This window comes from Scardinius erythrophthalmus (assembly GCF_964197995.2).
Source record: "Scardinius erythrophthalmus genome assembly, chromosome: 4".
In the NCBI taxonomy this organism is placed as follows: Eukaryota; Metazoa; Chordata; class Actinopteri; order Cypriniformes; family Leuciscidae; genus Scardinius; species Scardinius erythrophthalmus.
In genome coordinates this window covers 29354348-29376766 of record NC_138224.1, presented here as the reverse complement: position 1 = coordinate 29376766, position 22419 = coordinate 29354348, and the positions used below count along the sequence as shown (strand labels likewise).

The 22419-nt window shown below is 41.5% G+C and overlaps 1 protein-coding gene and 1 long non-coding RNA gene across 2 annotated transcripts in view; both read left to right on the top strand.

Moving 5' to 3' along the window:
• Positions 1-22419, top strand: part of LOC308690179 — a 1067189-nt gene that overhangs the window by 1039702 nt on the left and 5068 nt on the right. Inside the window, exon 3 of the long non-coding RNA XR_014030123.1 lies at positions 10941-11195. This is a non-coding gene — a long non-coding RNA (uncharacterized lncRNA). The remainder of the gene's footprint in view (positions 1-10940; positions 11196-22419) is intronic.
• Positions 16148-22111, top strand: LOC308690122 (uncharacterized protein; the record flags this gene model as incomplete). Its single annotated transcript, XM_081364408.1, has 4 exons — positions 16148-19793; positions 19827-20473; positions 20591-21883; positions 21988-22111. The coding sequence occupies exons 1-4, from the start codon at positions 17199-17201 to the stop codon at positions 22109-22111; spliced, it is 4659 nt and encodes a 1552-aa protein (XP_081220534.1). The 5' UTR covers positions 16148-17198.

The window sequence follows — 22419 nt, the reverse complement described above, 5'->3', positions numbered from 1 at the left end:
TCCCGCCACTGAAGAGAGAAAAAAAAAAAAGCATGATGATGTCACTAGAGATGTCACTAGAGTGGATGGCCTGTTGTTAAAGGGGCAGATTCCCCAATATGACAGGTTGGACACTAATTAAATGTAATTGTAATTGAATATTATTATGAATTATATAATTTGCTAATATTCAACTAAACAATGTTAATGATATGTTAATATCACAATTTGAATGGAAATTATACAAATTAAAGCTGAAAACTGTATAAGAATGTATTGTCAAACACATGCCATCCAAGATAACGGATGACATTATGGGCTAAGAGAAAATAACTGTTATCCTATATGACAAAATTGTTATCCGGTATGACAAAACTCAGTTTAAATCTTAATCAGGCAGTATTTTTGGCTACCTATAGAAATCTGCAACCTTTACCTTCAACTTCCAAAAATGTATATTCATGCTAAATAAACATATTTACATAAAATGCACATTATATATGTTATTTTAGCGTTATCCCATATGACACAGGATTTTACTACATAGTGTGCTAGTGAGGAAAAAGGGTAAGTTAAACACATTTTATGAAAGACATACTTACCTTTCACCATTGTTTGGGGGTCCTTCAGGGTCTTCCTGATCGTGTAACGTGCTGGATCACATCGTGTCAAAATAAAATTCACAATAAAATTGCTCCAGTTTGCTTGTTATCCCGTATGACATTGGCTGACAGCCAGTTTTGGGACAGAATGCTCCAAAGCATAACAATCAACTGGATGTCATATTCTTTGTAATATTTAAATATATTGTTGTCAAGACTCATACAATAATGCCTGTGGCAGAGATGTTAGGGTTTATTAGATTTTTTACAGTTTGTTTGGCTTTTTTGTATGTCACTCTAAGGTCCGGACAGTTATCCGGTATGACATTATGTGACTATAATGTCTAATAATTCTTACACTTTGTAATACCCTCAATATATGTTCATATCATTTGATAAACAGAGATCAATAGATTCAATAAATGTGCTTTTTATTAAACATTTCCTTATTTTGACTTCATAAAGGGGTTTGGACATCAAAATTGCACGTCACGTCATTTTGCCAAATACACACACACACAAGTGTATAAATACACATACACACACATATATATAATGCATATATATGTATGTGTGTGTGTGTATTTACAACCAAAGAAGAACCGTATTTTATAACATGCTGAATCTGGATATGTCGGTTAAAATATATATTATAAAAATATATACACACACACACACGCGCGCACATTTGAATACTTTTATTTGGATCTGAAAGACATTACAAAGAAAACAAGATCCAAATACTCTGGGAAGAGTCTTTGACAAGGTGACAGGTCTACAATTCATGGCTCACACACTTGTACAGGTCCTTCTATTTAAGATTCTCAACACATTAAGGATAAACAAAACATCTCCGTCTCCATATTTGCATGCTCCCTATGGTGGCTGAAACAGAGCAGAATTTTGCAAGCCTTTTTGCCTCCTTTTTTTGCAGCCCCCCTAACTGCATCCCCCTGATCACACTCTTATGGACATGGCCCAAACTTCCGAATACCAGAATTATTAATCTACAGTTGTATCCAAGATGGAGAATGAGATCTACCAGAGGTTGATATTTCAATAGTTTGGAATAGTAGCAAGTATCCATATACAGGTCAAAACAGCAGCCCACCTCAAAGACACACACAGATTTCATAGCCTCACTTACAATTACGATGTCAGGAGTATTTGGAATGTTTTTAAAAGAGTAACTGTCAGATATGTTATGATGAAACCAGTTAATTCGTACAGTACTATGCTTGTAGATCTTACTATCATGTCCACAGATTAACTTTTGCAAGTCCTTTGCAACCAGATCAACCAGACGGTCATGTCTAGCCACATAAAGTCCTTTATAGTTGTAGCATTCGTTTAGTATGTGAGCAACCGTTTCATTTTCCTGCTGAGTTGGGTGTAATATACAATAGGGTTCATGCTTTGATGGATACCATATTGCCAAATTGTACTTCGTTGGTAGACACTGTAGTCTTGCTTTAATCATGAATATCAGAATGTCATCTGAGATTGAGGGGTTTGACAGGACTGAATGAGACACTGAATGGTCAGCAAATTGGAGTAATGCAAGTTTTCCTTGTAATCTGAGACCTGTCCAGTGCTGTCCATTTTGGGTCTGTCTAAGATGAAGAATTGAGGCTCTTGCGCGCGCACACACACACACACACACACACACACACACACACACACACACACACACACACACACACATATATATATATATATATATATATATATATATATATATATATATATAAAATATATTATATCATTTTTAACTGGTGTATTTTTTGGAGGTTAACATGCTTTTCATATAAATTTCAGCTTTAATTCTTAATACATATTTCCACGGGTTCAACAGGGGACAACCACTTTATTGCCCTCAGCTACCGGGTTGGGCACATCACTGTAGCTGGTATTTTGGCAGAAGTGGCAAAGGCCATTAGGGCTTCATGATGGAGAACTACATGCCAGTTCCTATCACAGAAGATTGGCAGGAAATGGCAGCAGAGTTCCACCATCGCTGGAATTTTCCAAGCTGTCTAGGGTCTATTGATGAGAAGCATGTAGTGATCCAGGCTCCCAACAACACTGGATCACTATTCTACGACTACAAGGGGACATTCATTATTTCCTTCTTGGCAGTTGTAGATGCCAAATACTGTTTCCGTATCATAGATGTTGGCAGTTTTGGGAAGATCAGTGATGGTGGGACTCTGGCTAATAATCCCTTTGGTAATGCTCTTCGCAGTGGAACCTTTGGCTTACCGGAGGACACGCTGCTGCCAGGAGCAAACACCTGGGGCCCCAGCCTCACGTCTTTGTGGCAGATGAAGCCTTCCCTCTCTGCGGAAACTTATGGCTCGTTTCCACTAAGCGGTGCGGTACAGTACGGTACGCAATTATTTCCGTTTCCACTGTCAAAAGTTGTGAATGTTAGCAAAATGCCGAACCGTACCGTAACACTTTTTTGGTACCCTTCCGTTGGGATACCCAACACAGTGGTACGGTACGTAAAGGGTGGAGCTAGACTCACTGCAGAACGTTGACAGAGAACTTGCGCATGCTATAAGGGGAATGACAACGCAAGAGGCGCCATTTTTAAAACACAACACCGTTGCAAAACAATGTAGGCGTGCAGCATAACGTTATCGTGGTTGACCCAGGAGGTTCAGACCTTCCTGGGTATCATCGTTGAAGAAAGGGTGCAAAGGGAACTCGATGGCATGGTGAAAAAGAAAAGGTTTTTCCGCATGTTTCTGAGAGGATGGCTGCTGAGGGGTCCCAGCGAACGTTCGAGCAGTGCCGCATTAAAAGCAAGAGACTGTGGAGTGACTACCGGTAAGGTGAAAGACCACAACAGCCGGAGTGGTGTTCACAGAAAAAATAGGAAGTGGTTTGATATGATGGACACAGACCGGCGAGTTTGTGAAGAGAAGGAGGCATCAATACGGCCACCTCTTTGCTGGAGTCGATGATGGAGTCTGCCAGTAAGTTTTTATAACTTAGTTGTGAAATAAAGTATACAACGATCTCGGGAAAGCTTACTTTCAATGCACAACTTTTGAGCAAGCCTGTTGTTTGTTGGTTGTTTGCCAGAAAAGAAATTTACCTATGTACAGTAAACAAGTAAAATGCTTTGTTACTGTCCACCGCTGTAATTGGCTACCCACTCAGTCCTACTATGTTGTATGTTTTGTATTTGTTATCTCGAACTGTATTGTTGCAGTTTGTGTTATTAACGTGACTTGTGTAACTTTTCAGTTGAGGATACTAGCTGTCAGGAGGAAACAACAGAGGGACTTGATGAGATGTTGTCCACCCTTGAGAGCTCAAGTTCGCCTTCCAGGACATCAACACCGACACCACCAGAATCTGCTCCATCAACTTAGAGTGAACCCTGGCGTATAACCATCGGTAAGACATGAACACCACTGAGCTAATCTGGACATTGCATTGTAGCACTGTAGATGTCTCCCCCTTATATTGGTTGGCTCAAATCACAAGGATAAAAATGTTTCGCTAAACAGCCAACATTCCTGTCTGTTTTGCATTCCAGGCAAGAGGAAAAGGGGGCAACAGGATGTTGTTGTGGCCCTGATAGAGATGCAGGCAGCTGATGAAAGGCAGCAGGAGTGGCTGGAGAGGATGGAGGACCGTCGTGACCGGCGCTTTGAAATGATGCTGGAGGATGCCCGTGAGGCAAGGCGGCATGAGGTGGAAATAACTCGGCAACACATGGAGCAGTCTGCAAGCTGCAATCAGGCCTTCCTGCATTTGTTAAGCATTTGTTTGTCTTTTCAAATTAAAGTACTTTTTCATTACCTCATGTGTCTTGTCATGTTCAATGGCCGTCTCACAGACTTCCTGCCTTACCCATTATATAAATTGATGTAATTTGATTAACGTTCCTGCCATCTGGTGTCAACGATGTCAGAGTGAATGGACCTTTTGTTTGCCACCTTGATAAAATGGCCATTTGGGAGATTATGCTTACCTTGAACATACAAAATAGTTATTAATGTGTTATTTAACATTTACAATAGCTAATCTTCAAAGATTTTTCTCTGTACTCAAATGTGATTTTTAAAGTAACCTATTGCAAACAAAATCTGAATTAATTTCTTTCTACATGGTACTGCAGAGAGTAATAAGTCCTCTCTTTTACAAAATATGAAAAGTTCAAAGATAATAAATACAAAACATCAAATGCTCTGGAATAAAGAGAAAAGATGCAAACCTGACATTAGAAAATACATTATGCTGAGAGTCTCGGCCACTCTAAGCACCACGGGCCAATTTGAGCTACAAATGTTTTCTAATGTCAGGTTTGCATCTTTTCTCTTTATTCCAGAGCATTTGATGTTTTGTATTTATTATCTTTGAACTGATTATGAAATTGGCATGATACATTTACCTAACATTATAAATTGTTACATTTGATTTTCTTCTAACTGACTCTGCAATTGTTTTCCCAAGTAGATTAAACGGATTCGTAAGTTCCCACAGGTTTTGCATCAGATTAGTGGCGACTAATATTTGGCATCAATTCAAGTGTACTTGGTTTGCAAAGACAAGAAGTGAATTTCCGTTTAGAACAGCAAATGCTGCTTGAGCAATCTAAATTTGGGTGTGTCTTACCTCTGTTTTAATTTAATGCAGATTCACGGCATGGCCAATCCAAAGCTATTATGAGAGAAGTAATGTTGGTCAACTTATATCTGTAATAGTGGCCATACCTCTACTGAAGTAAATGTTTAAATTAAATTCCAGTGTATGCCATTCCATGGGGGCTATACCAAAGTATCACAAAGTATGTGACCGATCTCAGGTATATAGCAATTACCTCTGTTTGATGATCAAAACTGACGAGATTGTGATCGTGAGACCCGCGTTAAAAACAGAAAACTTGAGGACCTCTGAGCGACATTGTTTCCTACTCTGAACGGGGTAAAATATGCTTAAAGAGTTAAAAAGAATAATCAAACATTCGCTCAATTTTAATGATGCAGAGATATCATTAAAACCTTTTTCATTAACGGAGTCAGATGAAATAACAAGGTAATACATATGAGAAAATGTATTTCATTTAATCTTGTTGCGTAAAAGGAAATACAGTAACGCGCAAAAACCTTCACTCGTATTATTGGAGACCGCCATTGGACCTTTAGTCGGGCTTACACTACATTACCTGGATCATCCAGGCTGGATGCTAGCTGACAGTGACGGGAGGTTTAACTTCACAGCGAGTAGCATATGATGGCAACTCTTACTAGTCCACCTTGTAAAAGGAAAAAATGTTTACAGAAATATAAAACAGAATGGGAGACCGAGAACGCATGGCTTGGCGAAGTCCGGGGAAATATCTATCAAACAAACTGTAAACTATACAGGAGAGATTTTTCTGTAAGCCATGGCGGTGTTTCGACGTCAAACAATACGCATCCACAGAGACCCATAGACGGAACAACCGACAGCAAAGGGCCCAAGGAGAAATTTCAAGCTTTTTCATGTCACCCGCCACTACTTCACCAGAGGCTGATATGGTAAGCTATTTTAAATGTCAATTTTTTTTTCAAGATGCACTCCCAAATCTCTCAGATAATTATTATTAACCAATATATCTGTATGTGTGTAAATGCACACATACATACATTACACACACACACAAACATATATATAAACAGTGGTGGCTGTTTATATATATATATATATTATATTAACAGATTTTATTAATGTTTTAAAAGAAGTATCTTCTGCTCACGAAGGCTTCATTTATTTGATCCAAAATAGAGCAAAAACAGTCATTTTAGTACAATTTTAAAATAACTGTTTTCTATTTGATGTTAAAATGCAATTTATTTCTGTGTTGGTAAATGTGTTGTGTCAGCAACATTACTCAAGTCTTCAGTGTCACATGAACCTTCAGAAATCATTCTAATATGATGATTTGCTGCTCAAGAAACATTTATTATTATTATCAATGTTAAAAACAGTTGTGTAAAAAAAAATCAGGATTATTTGATGAATAGAAAGTTCAAAAGAACAGCATTTATCTGAAATAGAAAGCTTTTGTAAAGTAAAATAATAAATTGAGTTAATTTATGCCATGTACAATAAAGTATGCTTTCTATGATTTTGCCATTTATTTATTTATTTTTTTTTTTCTTATTTTTTTTAGATTAGCAGTATTGCTTAGGTGGTGGTGGGTGGTGGTATTGCTCAGTTGCTGTAGGACTGAAATCACAACACAGTTATTATACTGTTCACTTTGATGCTAATAAATTTGATCTTGATCCTCATCTTTGCTTTTTTTACTTTAGGTTACTGCAGCTGGCCCATGTTTACCACCCTGTAAAGGACAATATGAGCTATATCAGAGCTGACTGTGCTAACAAATGACTGCATTGGACAGTCAGTGATTCAAAGTTAGTGAAGAAGATGTCCTGTGGACGTACAAAAGCAGAGACCATTGTCAAAAACGTTCTTGCCCCCAAGTCAGTTGCTGAAGTGGTAAATATTTTGAAGGGTTTGAAACCCATCCCATTTTCCATTCAAACAGACGCATCTAACAAGGGCAATCAAAATATGTTTCCTCTGTCTATTCAGTATTTCACTCCTAAGAGTGGAGTAACCCAAAAAATTATTGATTTTTTGGAGAATCCTAATGAGTCTGCTGATGGCATTGTGGCATATAGAGAACAGTCTTGAACAACTGTCACTTACTCTGGATCAAGTGTCTGCATTTAGTGCAGACAACACAAATGTGAATTATGGTGTTCACAGCTCAGTTTACACAAAGTTGAAGAAAAACAGCTACCTCCTAACAGGCAACTGTCATGCCCACATTGTCCACAATACAGTAAAAACATGCACTGGATGAGTTTTTAGTGGATGTAGAGAACATTGTTCTCAAAATCTATGCATTCTTCTCAAGCTCTGCAAAAAGAAGAGAAAAACTCAAAGAATTTTGTGAGTTTTGTGATGCTGAGTTCTTTGAGTTTTTGCGTCATGTTGTGACCAGATGGCTGTCCCTGAGGCACCTGAGGATTTTGCTGAACTTGAATATGGATGCAAAAGAGCTGCAAGAGGAAGGAGATGTTGTTGAGGTTTATCTTCTCTATATAATATTCTCTCCCTCTTTGAAGAGGTGGTGAAGAATCATGAAAAAGATGCCACAACATCTGTTGATTTGTATGCCATCATGAAGTCTTTCATGGACAAGTTGATCCAGAGGAGAGATGATGAGTTCTATGGACAAAACTGAAGCTCCAGCGTCTTCCCCCATCTGATGCAAACACTGCCAAAGAGGAGTTCAAAGCCTTCCTCAGCACTGCCATCAGGTATGTCAAGAAGTGGTTTGACTTCACTGAGGACAACTGGCTTTTTCATCTGCAGCCTTTGTCTCTCCAGCCTGAGAAACTTGACTTTGGTGATATGGATAAGGTTGCAGAGAAACTTAACCTCATTCAAAAGCTGCAAATCTACATGGATGCACTCTACGATGAGTGTGTCACTGCCAACTCCATGTTGGTGAAGCTGAGAGAACATGACCAGTGGCAGCATTCAGACTCAGCTAAAAAGTGGATGACAGTGCTCCAAGCAGCAGATCTTACAAACATACTGGCTTTAGTCTCATTTGTCCTAAGCATTCCATCATCCACAGGCTACGTGGAGAGGATAATTCTCCATAATGAAAAACAAGTGGAATGACTCAAGGAACAGATGCTCAGTTCAACTCATGTAAAGCGAGCTGCTTATCAACATGAACTTCAATGAATTTTACAAAACTGTACTTCATGACAAAAAAAATCCTTGTTGCTGTGTGAAATGAGAATAAGTACTCATGCAATAGGTTCTGAGAACAAAAGAAAGAAAAGGCCAAAATCTTTTTTTTTTTTTTTTTGCACTTTAATCTGTTGAATTCTTGCACATTTGTTTGCACTGTTCATAAAAAGGTAAACCATGAATTTTTTTCTTCTACATTTACTGTAACCTTTCTACATACATGTCTACATTTAATCAGTTGCTGTGTTTATAAAAGAAGTTGAGCTTATCAAAGCCTAAAAATGACACTTAAAAATAAACATGCACTTAAAGGAACAATCTGCTCTTCATAATTTTTGTTGTCACAATTCTGTAGTGGTACTGCTATGGCAGGTGGTTTGTGTGTAACAGGCATGACATTTTAATTTGACATTTTAATTATTTTTAGAATTAAATTTTTTAACTCATTTAAAAAAAAGAGACTTTTTATACACATACTTAACTTCTGACACTGAAATGACAAACTATGTGGTAAATTACAAATATTTTGAGTGTCCCTTATACTGTCCCTTATTTTTCTATAAAGAACCAAGATCGTCCCTTATTTTCCTTTGCTGAAGTTGGCAACCCTGTCTACATGTCTTTTTTTTCTCACCATGTTCTTCTTTTCCTCCTTTTATTTAAATTCCTCCTTTTATACTACTACCTAATTCCTTTTTTTTTTCAATTTGGCGACGGACATGGGCGGAGATTATATTGATTAAATGTGTTCTTTGTACGATTGGTTCCGCTTCGCCACAACCTGGAAGTGAAGACATAGTGTGAAGGTGAGAGTCTGCAAACACAGCATCCTATTTCATTTTAGTAATAAAAAGTTTATATCTGTATTTATCTGCTGCTACACTACATTGTTGAGATGATATCTTATAGAAGGATTAGTACAGACAAATTATATTGTTATCATCAGTCATCGTCACTATCAGGATAAAACATTTATAATCCTATACTAATACTATATATAATAGGTACTTGATTTTTCAGGTGGAGAGGTATTTTAGAGCTCAGTGAGAGCCCACAACATTATACAGCAGTGTTGTCTTGATTTAACCCATTCATTACAGGTCCTGGTCATCTACATAGGGTTACATTCTTCAATTAGATCATATTTGCTTTGGTTAGATCATATTTCCCCCCAGCCACCCCAAACAACATTGGGCTAGAGTACTGTATCTGTACATCCAGCAACTAGGGAATACACAGCTATGGATATGTCTATATATAAGAATATATAGCCATCTACTGGTTACACAATAGTATTACAGATGATAAACGGTGCATGACTTAGAGGTAAATATTTAGTACTGTAAAATCTCTCTCTTTTTTTTATTATTATACATATACACTCACCTAAAGGATTATTAGGAACTCTGTACTAATACTGTGTTTGACCCCCTTTCGCCTTCAGAACTGCCTTAATTCTACGTGGCATTGATTCAACAAGGTGCTGAAAGCATTCTTTAGAAATGTTGGCCCATATTGATAGGATAGCATCTTGCAGTTGATGGAGATTTGTGGGATGCACATCCAGGGCACGAAGCTCCCGTTCCACCACATCCCAAAGATGCTCTATTGGGTTGAGATCTGGTGACTGTGGGGGCCATTTTAGTACAGTGAACTCATTGTCATGTTCAAGAAACCAATTTGAAATGATTCGAGCTTTGTGACATGGTGCATTATCCTGCTGGAAGTAGCCATCAGAGGATGGGTAGATGGTGGTCATAAAGGGATGGACATGGTCAGAAACAATGCTCAGGTAGGCCGTGGCATTTAAACGATGCCCAATTGGCACTAAGGGGCCTAAAGTGTGCCAAGAAAACATCCCCCACACCATTACACCACCACCACCAGCCTGCACAGTGGTAACAAGACATGATGGATCCATGTTCTCATTCTGTTTACGCCAAATTCTGACTCTACCATCTGAATGTCTCAACAGAAATCGAGACTCATCAGACCAGGCAACATTTTTCCAGTCTTCAACTGTCCAATTTTGGTGAGCTCGTGCAAATTTTAACCTCTTTTTCCTATTTGTAGTGGAGATGAGTGGTACCCGGTGGGGTCTTCTGCTGTTGTAGCCCATTCGCCTCAAGGTTGTGCGTGTTGTGGCTTCACAAATGCTTTCCTGCATACCTCGGTTGTAACCAGGGTGGGAATTATACCGCGGCCACGCGGCCATGGCCGCCGTTGCCCTACACTTTGGCCTTCATGCCCCGTGAAAAAAATATCATCGTTACAGCCACAGTGGCCTGTGTGCCCTGGCCCTGTCCAAGTTCCATGTATAAAGCGCCAGTGCAGCATAGTGGGCTTGCTTTGAATTACAGCGAGCCACCCAAGTAGTGTTAAGTGAACTTAAATTAGTTTGTGGATTCACGCAGGTGCAGTCAGTGTCATAATCACATCGATGATCTCACGCCTCAAAACAGCAATGCAAGAAAAGAAGCATGTAACGTCAGCACCAACAGAAGAACGACACTCAGGTAAGCATTAGCAAACGAGCTAAGCCGGTTTGATATGATACGTAACTGATTAATGTGGTAGGATTTGACTGAATGTAACACTTAGTATTACCGGTATTTGCCATTTTTGCATGCTGAACTAGCAAGCTAGCTGCTAGCTACTTAGGACAACAAACATCTCCTCAGGGGGAAAAAGGTTGGCGGCTGCAGTGCCATTTAGAATTTAGTTTACTACCTGAGGCTGTGAATGTAACGTTAGCTAGTATTTTTCCAGCCGTATTGATATTATAGCCTACATGACGGATGTATGTGGTGTTACGTTGAACTGAACATCTACGTTTAACCCTCTGGAGTCTGAGGTGTTTTCTGGGCCCTGGAGGTGTTCTGACATGCTCTGACATTTGTGCTTTTTTCAGTTATTTATAAACATGTTAATGGCAAAGGTGTAAATTCACTCTATATAGCACAAACAGGGCTACCAAAATATGTGATCACCATGCATGTATATTTTTTTATTTTTAAGAGAATAATGCTTATGCGTGGTTATTGAAAAAATTAAAAATGAAAGTTGCTAAAAGAAGACCTCAAAACTCATAATAAATATGCATGAATAAGACTTTTGAGAAATGGATGTTCTTCCTTCGAGTTCTGGCTTCAAAATTATGTGAAAATAGTCTTGCTTTATCGTTCAGATAAAACCATACATTGATTTAAATTGATGTAAAACAGGTTTTGCTTGGAAAGCCATTATGCGAGTGGGCGTGAACGAGGAGTGGTTTACACCTTGGAATACAAAATGTCCCACCCATTATGCATAATGACTCTGCAAAATTAGCCATTCATTCAGGTGTGACACTGACTGAGCCACAATGCAAGGACAAAAAATTAGAAGAAGACTTATATTGACCATTTAAGATTTTGCTTACATCTATCTTGTAAATATGTTTTGCTATTTTATTAAAAAGGTTACAATTACAACAATAATTAAAATTTCAACAATATTTCAAGTGTACTCTTTCTTTGTAAAAAAAAAAAAAAGATTATAGGCCTACATTTTATGCCTATCTATGTATTCATTAGTTTGAATATAGCCAAAATTGGAACAGCTAACATCTTAGTTGATGACTTTATTTTATATATATATAAAAATTGCTAAACAAAAGCTTATTTGATATATATATTCAGTATATTCTACAGTAAAAACTGTACTCAAATCTAGTCAACAAAATGTTGTCTTTCATATTTCGCCTGACTGTAACGTTGTTTTTATGAAATATTAGGTGTAACGACACTGACAGTCTATCCGGCCAGATGCTCTGAATTAGCGAATCCTGATTGTTTCTCTCATGCTAAAACACCTATGAGCATATACCCAGAAAGGCCTAGTTGAATAGCTTTCTGACACAAGTGTCTACAAGCAGGCCCTGGTTAATGTTTTACACGACTAAATGAAATAAACGAACAGGCCCCTGTTTGTTTCTCATACTATCACGTGCTGCGACCACAATTCCCTTACTGTGTCTAACGTTTGTCCTTTGTGTACTGAAGGCAAAATTACAAGACTTACCCCATTCAGTTGTTTTGGACAACTAGGACTATCTTGCTTCTCTCAGCAAAATTATATGACGCCTCAGGCTGTCAAGTTAGTCTGCCCACAGAACTACCTTTGTTTTTGCCGAGTAACACATTTTCAAATAGCCCCCAACCCCTCACGTGGTATGCACCACGAGATGCAACCGATGCTGACCTCACAGATACACGCAGACACGCACACTACCATATATGGACTTCCACTAGTAAAATCTCATTTTACCAACTATTACAACTGTGTAAAGAGTGTTCTGGGTGATTTGCATGTTCCCCAGAATGATATTAGAGTAGTTGTGTTTTTGAATTACCGTAATGTAATCTTAAACTGCCTTTGTGTCCACAAATAATGTATCTCTATGTTGCTATCCTTGTCAATAGTCGTTCTTAGTGTTATTTTGATCCCCTGGGCATGAAGAAGAAGATTTTTGATAAGAGACTGTGATAAACGTTATGGTTCCATGCGTTTTAATTCCCCGAGCATAATATCACATTTTGCCCCTCGTGATTCCACACGAGGGTCGGGCGGCATTAACACACCAGGACAATCTTCCTGCTCTAAACTGATTCGTCATCCAGAGAAAGGGGACGGTACACGGGACACTGATAAAAGCCAAAACCTTCAGTTTCTTTACTCTCTTCTCCCTCCTCCAAAAACTCTGGAAACCCAAGTCCGGACCGGCTTCGGCCTGCTTCTCTTTTCTTTTCTTTTGTTTCTTTTATGTTTTTCTATAGTCTAGTTTCGTTTTCCTATTCGCCTCGGTTCATTCACGAGCTGAATGAATTTAGCCTGAATCATTCCCGGCAACTGCACCTTAAAGAAAGAGACTATTTGAACCTCCCGCGCTCGCGCTCGCATGGAAGACACAGCACGCGCACGCCTCCCCTCACACGACTCACGCTGCTCTTAAAGACACGCAGGACCCTGCCTTCCTTCCTCATACAAACAGAACCATATGCAAGTATCGATTATTGAATTGAACTTTTAATGTGATTTCTTTGTTGTGTCTTAAGGGTTACTGTCTGTGTTTTTGCCATAGCCAACTGCGATCTCTGATCGCAGAGATTTTTGCTTTCACTTCCGATCTCATCTCCCATCCTTCTCTCTCTCTCATCCACTCTCTCTTAATCCTTGTCTGGCATTCTATCTTTTTCTAACTCTGATCATTTTATTCTCTCTCACTGTTATTCGTTATCTTGTATTGTTTAACTGTATTTTATGTATATAATAATCGTGTGTATTGTGTAGTTTGATATATTCCTTAGTTCGATGTATTATTAAATTCCATATGCCCTTGACTGACTCTGATTTAAATGCCCATATTACTTAGTCCCTGAAATGTTCGATCTTAGCTATATGCTTTCTCTTGGTACGATTTAAGTAACCTAATTTTACAAACACAGAAAGGTGTCTTTTCAAGGCCTGGAAAAGATACTCTTTCTCGTGGTTGTAAGGATAATTTTCCTTGAAAGTTAAGTTAATCTTACGTTCAATGTTTGCTGGACAAACAGATTGTTTGATAACTAAATTAATTCCATTAAAGTTATCCCATAACTTCGAGCTGAAATAAGAACAATTGATGTATTAATGCCGAACTATAACCCATTATGGTAATCGTTCATATATCAATCTAGTTCAGCTGCGATAAATTAATGTAACTGTATATGCAAAATATTAATCATATTTATGATTAATTATTAAAATTCCCTATAGATCATTTGAGCTAATATTAATGTACAACCCATTGTTTTTACAGTTTTGGTGGAGAACGCGACGCATTTCAAACTTTGTTTATGGGCAATATTCAGTTTCAGTCTGTTTATATGGTTATTAATAATTTTTGCGCATTATGAAATTATGAATTTGTGAGTTAAGTCGCTAACGCGAACTCACTCCTAACTGTCCAAGGCAAAAAGCCGAAGTCAGTAGGCCTAACGTACATTTTAACAAGTTGCTAAAATATGCCTAGACGATTTTAGCACTGTTAAATGCTACGTACACTGCAGTATTTAATATTACAAATGTCCTGTTAAGAGATGAAGAAATATCTCTGCAGTTGATACATTTCTAATATTTGTTTTAAATCGCTGTGAACGAAGAATTCTCACGTGCGTACTACCGGTATTAATAAATATGTTTTCTAAGCGAGAGTCCTTATTAAACATAGGCCTTGCATGCATGCAATATCGTTATTGAATTCGTGGTTAGTCCAGTGATATTCAACAAAACGGTAAAACTCCTGGTTAACATTGACCTAGCTAATCAATCGAAAACCTAAATACACAAATCAAGTGCTATTTTGATAAATGTGTAATATGGGAGTCTAGCAACAGACGGAAAATTCCTGTTGCCCACATTTGAGTATTTGCGGTGAAGAAACCCCGCATACTTTCCTGTGCAGTATTAATAGCACCAAAAGGTCCGCCGAGACCTCTGTCCTATTTGTGAGTGTTGCAGAAATCAGCGCGTGACGCGAGCTGAAAAGCTCTTAGCGTTTGAATCACATTGAAGTTGTGTAATTCCATTTACTAAACGCCAGAGGGCGTAAGTGTTTAGCAGCCTCAAATTACCCCTTTTGCCCCCTGATTTCCGCCTGCATGAGCGCAACAATGCCATCTCGTGGCCAGTTATCAGATAACGCTCTCTTTACGGCTGAATTCATTTCCCTGTGAATTAATGTTTAAACTCTAAATAACTACTCGCATTTATAGCCTTGCTCGTGCGTTTATTATTTTGTGTTAGACAATTTTCCTGCTTTTGGACTGATACATTTACTCTGAGTTTGGTTCAAACAAGATTTGGATTAAAACTCAGATTAAATCTCAGCCATTCCCTTAGAGGAAACAACGGCACCTAGTGGCCGCCACCCGCGAGGTCGGTTCACTCAGCTCTCTTTCCTCTCTTTTCAAATCCTTTCGTGAATTGTTTACTTCTACTTTTCTCTTTTGGTTATCTTAATAAATTATTGATGAGACTTCACTGTTAACATTAATTTTTATGGGATATTATTCTGAGTTCTCCGTTTCTTTACATGCTCATTTAAATTTGATTTGAACTAGTTTGAATTTTAAATTTAAATTGAGTTGTGTATTCACCCACTGATATCCACTTGGAGGAAACAGCACCATCGTGTGGCCTTGTTGATACTAAGTCGGCATCATTATTTTCCTCCTTTCACTTTTATATCGGCTTTCTCTCCTGATTATTTTTATAAATAGGACTGATACTTTAGTGTATCTGGATTATTATAAGATATTCTGATTTTTACATTTCCTTACATGCTTATTTTAAATATTAATTTAAACAAGTTTTGAATTTTTGATTTGAATTAAGTTTTCTGTTTGCCAGGTTAAGCACAGAGAGGGAGCACGCCCCCTTGTGGTGAAAACCAGCTACTGCGGCCTGTTTCTTCTCCCGTGTTTCAATCCTGTCCCTGTCTATTTCTATTTTTAAATTTTTATTTTTTTTATTCTATTATTTTATTTCTACTGTTATTCTTTTCCTTCTCTCTTTTGGGTTAGGTCATTTTGATAAGTAACATTATCATAATCTCCTTTTGTTTATTATTATTTAGTAAAACCTTTGACTCTTATCGCCACATAAATAACTAATCCATTTGGTTTAAACAAACTAGCCTTAATTCACTTTAAGTTTCACTTGTTTATCCTTTGTGTATTTATTGGTGGCATTCACTAGAGCACTGTGGGAAGTTGCAGTCATCTCGGGTTGGTTTCCGCGAGTGAGGTCATCTGTCCGACGCTACCTGGCACTGGCTGTGTGTCTCGGACTCTTCCGAATCTCGTACCTCCGGTTGTGGCACGCCACCCCGACATCAGCAATTTGGCCCGCCAAAAGGTTAAGTCAACGTCAGCGACACACAAGGCAATTTTGAGACAATCACTCGAACTGGGGTCTGCTGAAAGGACCACTCCGAAAGGAGAGTTCCGAGGAAAACTCAATCTTTCCGTGCCGTCTGATGATTGACACCTTGGCGTTGCCACTTTGTGTTTAAAGTCGCAAGTGGTTTGAGTGGGCACACCGTGGTACCGAGAGACGAGGTTGCCCGGGGGCACTGCTGTCAAGTGTTGGAGAACCGTCGGAGAGGTTGACCGAGCCACTGGTTTCCACCTGAGTGGCCTCAATTCACCGCAGGTAAACTAAATTTAGTAAAACCCATTCCACTTACTATAAGCCACAGAATATTAGATATCCCCCTGGGTATATTCTAGATGTATGGCCCACCTTCATCTCTTCTCTAAGCCATACCATCTTCGTAGGTTTCCTACCCCCCAAAAGCCCCCACTCACCTGTTGGCCTATCTTAAACCCTAGCAGTGGTAATAGCTTAGGTCTCTTTATCCTCTTGAACACATTCTGTGTTACTATACTGTTTATTTAATTTCAGACCTAGTCATCACTAGTGTTTTGTTTACCTTAGTCTTTTCTATCCCTTGTTCTGTTGTGATTTGTTTCTTTCATTTCACTTAGAGACAGTAACCTTTAAGAGCCACCAAGTAAAGCTGAATAAGAGCCGGTGTCACCACGTGACCCACCAGGCTACTGCCTGCCAAAATCTATAGTTCAGGTCCTTTGTCGACCCAAGTTAATTGGAACTGTCTAACTGTGCATCAGTTAGCCCCAAAATTCTCATAAACGGCATAGCCCGTATGAGTATAGCTCGTTAACCTTAGAACGAACTTGCATTGGTCTCTTTGTGTGTGTGCTGTGCTTCTCTCACCTACAGTGAGCAAGGATGTCCCATTCATCCAGTCCAGCAGTCCACGGGGGCAATCTCTCGACATGCTTGAAAGCAATGACTACCCCCTTCCTGCCCAAGGACGCCAGTGACCTGCAGCATCTGAGCCAAACGCAACTGGACACCAAGCTAGACGAGCTGATAACACACGATCCTACCCAAAGCTACAACTACAAAGACTGGGCCAGGATCGTCAGCAGCGTCACCCACAACTTCGTCGTCCAGGCGAGACTCAGTGAACGGCGCAACATCGACCTGGAGCAGAAAGCAGCAGCGTTACAGCTTCAAGTGAAGGAGGCCCGGAAAGACCAGGCTCGAACCCAGAGTCGTCTAGATCAGCTCCTCCTCGAGACCCAGAACCAGCGCGAGAAAGAGGACGCCACAGATCCAGAACTACAGAAAGAAGTAGAAAGACTTCGAAATGCCCTGCAAGATCGGCGCCTCGACACAGACCAAAGAGAACAGTTGGAGAGAGAAACCAGAAAAGAACTCGACGAAAAACTCCAACAAAGTGACGCTCTCCTAGGGAGAGCCGAGACTGAACTAAAAGAAGCAGAAGCAAAAGCCAGGGCCTGCGAAAAACATTTGCAAACGGCCCGAGCTAAAATCAGCGAGCTTACTCTGCAGAGAGACGAGCTCCAAGATGAACTTGACACTGTTCATGCAGAACTGAAACCTTCTTACAGACTGCAGAGTGGCTGGAACGGAGAAACGCACATCACAGAGTTTCCCCTGACCAACTGGTCCGCACCTTTCAGCCAAGAACCCAGAGCTGAAAAGGGAGATGTAAGCCCGCCGCTCAAGACATCACCAGCCAGCTTTCAAGAACACCTGTCAGCAGCAAAAGGGGGAGGACCCTTTCAGACAACCCATGCCACTAACCACGGCACGACCCCCAGAGAACTTGACAAGCTAGCCCGAAACATTCCTATGTTCGATCCAGATTCTGCAGAAGGTTGTGACATTCATGCTTATTTAAAAGATATTGACTTTCACTTGCAAACTGTCGCCAATTTGACAGCTTGGGACAATTTGTATCTGTTAAGAATAACGGCTAGCAGTGATGTTCGTAGCTTCCTAGACCGTCAAACTGAGGCTGTCAAAACGGACATCCAACAATTACGGCAAGCTTTGATCCGCGAATTCTCTGATCCAGACTCCGATCAAGGTTTCATCGTTGCTGTAGACCTCAAGCAAGGTCGGCGTGAACACCCCCAGATCTACTACAACCGACTCCGACAAGCCTTCTTTGGAGCACGGAATGAGCCCGGGATGGAACAGGATGTTACCTTTAAAACTCTTTTCCTGCGGAATCTCCATCCAACCTTATCCCATCATATTGGGGTTCTGGCCGATGCACGGACCATGTCTACCCAACAGCTGCGTGACTTAGCCCATAAAGCTTACACCAAGCAAAAGACTATTTCTGAAAAGACTGTGAAAAACCCCACAATCTATTCTGTTTCTGAGCACTGTTCAGAACTGACTTTAGAGGGTGCCCCACAACACCACAGTCACAGACATTTTTACAGAGAGTCACGACCGTTCCAAACCAGCAGAGGGCAACACAATCGCGGTGGTGCTCGTCCAAAGCACCAGAGCGAGCGCTCTGAAAGATTCCGGGAAGCCGGCCGGCGACCCAAGAAGAGCCGACCTCCACCGTCCAGGACAACAAGCCCCGACAGAGAGTGGAACCACTCTCGACACGACACTGGTAAGCTCAAGCCTGAGCTCACATCACATAACCACAGTGCAGCCACGTCTGAAACAGCAGAGATCCTAAGGGTGCTGAAAGAGCTTCTTCACCAGAAACGTTGCAAGAAAGACAAGAAGGACGAGCCAGACATCTTATGCCTAAGCATAAGAACTGAAACCAAACCATCTGACCGCCAGCTGACTGAGCCAAGCACCCCGAACACTGCTCGTCATCCAAAGATCACAGAGCTAACTGTCACATCACAAGGTGACAGCATCACCAAAGCTCCACAGCTGACAGCGGCACACCCTGAACGAGATGGCACACTTCCTCACACCAGGTACCAAAATACCAAGGTACCAGGAAACGCTGTTCTGTCTAACTGTCTCCGCAGCAAGCTACACGGGACCGGTCCTAACCACCCGATGACCGTTACACCTGTCCCGATGCCAATGTTCCTGGGCAACCTCATTGAAAAGGGCACAGGCCGAAAACTCTACCTGAACATCACGTTGGAAAAAGAAGTGAGCATGGAAGCCTTGATCGACACAGGATCAGACATTACGATAATTTCAGTTCAACTGTTCCAAAGACTCCAATTTGAAGCTAAGAGACAAGACCGAACTCTTACACCTCAAACTTGTGAACTGAACGTACAGTCATACAGTCAACATGACATCCGGCTCGAACAGGTAGCTCACATTCACCTGACAATTGGTCCTTTGAGTCTACTCCATCCAGTGTTCATCTCAAAAATGGACACCTTTCCATTCCTCATCGGCAGAGACCTTCTAGATCGTTTTGAACCGTTACTGGACTTGAAACAGCTCAAGATCTGGGCTCAAGTACGAGAACTTTGCCCCCTCCAGTCACAGCCAGACGGTCAGGTCACAAAGGTCACGGGAACTTCCGCAGAGCCAGACTTTCAGGTCACAGAGTTCATGGGAACTCCCACAGCCAGCCAGGAAGACACAGACTCAGCACCAACTGAAGGTTTGAATCCGCTACCCTGCACCTTACAGCCCACCAAAGACTTTGACACTTGCTGCCTCAATGTCATGACTGACCTGCAGCGACATGACCTCACTCAAGCCATTGCCAAGCCTGGTGCATTAAACAACAAGCTGTGGTCACTTTCAACCCACCCACCCACCCTAGAGGTTGAAGGGCTTACACACAGCATAAAAACTTTACAAGCTCAACTGCCTACCTCAGAGCCGCTTACGCTGGCTCCGCTAGTGGAAAAGACAACCATAATGGACATGCGGACTTCTGTCACCTACATACAGACTCTCCTTATCCACCCTCACACGCCGTCTGACCCCACTGACAACCAGTGCCTCAGACCACTGCATAACACAACACACATGCTGCGCGTACAGAACAACATTATGAGTTGTGCACCGATTGACATCACAATGCCAAGGCTTATAATGCCACGGCGCACAAAGGGGGATAAACTGCTAATGTTCGTCTCTAACGCATCATGTGCTGCACACCGCGGCACCAGAGACACTGATGAGACACTGAGGCAAGCGACATGCCAGCAGCAAGATGTGGCAAAACATGGGCCAAGGCAAGCTAAACCCAGTCGCCGCCCACGAAGTAAAAAGACTGCCCTGTCCAATCAAAGACAACCCTTGCTGGCTTCTTCCTCCCCTTTCTCTCTCTCTCTCCCTGTTGTCTGTACCAGGTTGCTGCTGTGGTTCGCCATGCTGTACTGTCAGCCAACCAGAGGACAGCTGCCACTGAGAGAACAACTGAGACTCCAGATCACCGACGACAGGACCTACCCCAAGCAAGTGCATGTTCGACTCATCCAGCCCCGCCCGGTCTACAGAGCACACTACACCAGCTCCGTAGCCCAATACATCTGGACAAGTGTCCGACGGACAGAGGACTCCCTCTCTCACGCCGAGGCCAAGGTCGAACACATGTTCAACCAACTTGAGAAAGTGACTGTTGCACAATCGGGACTCCTAAGCACCAACCACCACTCCAGCCGGTTTCTGGGAGCGTTGCTCGAAGCCGTAGCTGCCGCCAGAACTCTGTTTAACATTGGTATGTCCAGTGTAAATGCAGCGAACCAGACCGCAAACTCCATGAAGCCGCGGTTTACTGTCTTACAGAGTGACTTTGTCCAGACTCAGCTGGTTACAGCGCCAACGACAGACATGCTGTGGGAGGTTAGCTCCTCCAATGACAGCATAGCCACAGGTGTAATCCCACCGTACCTGATACTAAGCCTGATGCTAACTGTGCTGGCTTCCGCCATCAACACGCCAGCTGACCTTCTACAAAAACACCTGGCCTACTCTCTGGGTAGCGCCATCTCACTCTGCGTCGATCCTGAGCAGAGAGAAGTGTGCTTTCTCCTACATCTGCCCATCATCGAGTCAAGCCAAATCTACAGACTTACAGACATTTGCAAGGTCAGGGTTTGGAAACGCAACACACACATCAAGATACGCACTCCAGACGTGGTGGCCTACCACGACAGCGACACACAACCGTACTCAGCCCCAAACCTGCACCTGTGCACTATGACCAAAGACATTTATTATCTCTGCCCTGCCGAAGCTAAGCCTCACACGCAAGTGACAGAGACGCAAGCAGAGATTGTAGGTGAAAGTTGGCTTGCTAACACACCTGTGCACACTGCCACTGTCACTCACGACCAGCATGACACAAACAGCCGTGTCAACATGCTCAACCAGAATACGGGACTTCAAGTATCGAAAGGTGTCACCCTACACCTTGATGTCTTGGCATGGTACCATCTTCCGAGCAAAGAGTACCAGACAGCACTGAAACTCCCATCCTCCAAGAACTTCAACTTCACCTTGAATCCAGGACTGGAACTCTGGATTGAGAAAAGGGGGGTCCCAACTCACCGACCCTGCACTGTCTCGACGGCCCGTTCTGAACACTTCATCTGCGGTTCGAGGCTGGAACGCTGCCGACATTGTGCAGTGCACCTCTGCAGGTAATCAGCCACACCCTAACACTAGGTTGGCCTCCATCCTGTACAGAAGACTCAACAAGATGCGATACAGCCAAGCTCACGAAAGCTGTGTCCGAAGGTCTCAGATGGAATCCCCGGAAAGGGGGTGTCAAGTCAGAGACCACGCCAAACCTCAGCGAGCTGAAGCCTCAGCTCCAAGAACCACCTGCCTTCCCCCATCATGATCCACCTGCTACACAACCATCATGATCCACCTGCTACACAACCATCAGGATTCACCTGTCATCAGCCCATCGTGATGATTGTCGTCCGATGATGTCCACACAGGGACTTCATCCGACGAAAAGGGGGAGATGTAACGACACTGACAGTCTATCCGGCCAGATGCTCTGAATTAGCGAATCCTGATTGTTTCTCTCATGCTAAAACACCTATGAGCATATACCCAGAAAGGCCTAGTTGAATAGCTTTCTGACACAAGTGTCTACAAGCAGGCCCTGGTTAATGTTTTACACGACTAAATGAAATAAACGAACAGGCCCCTGTTTGTTTCTCAT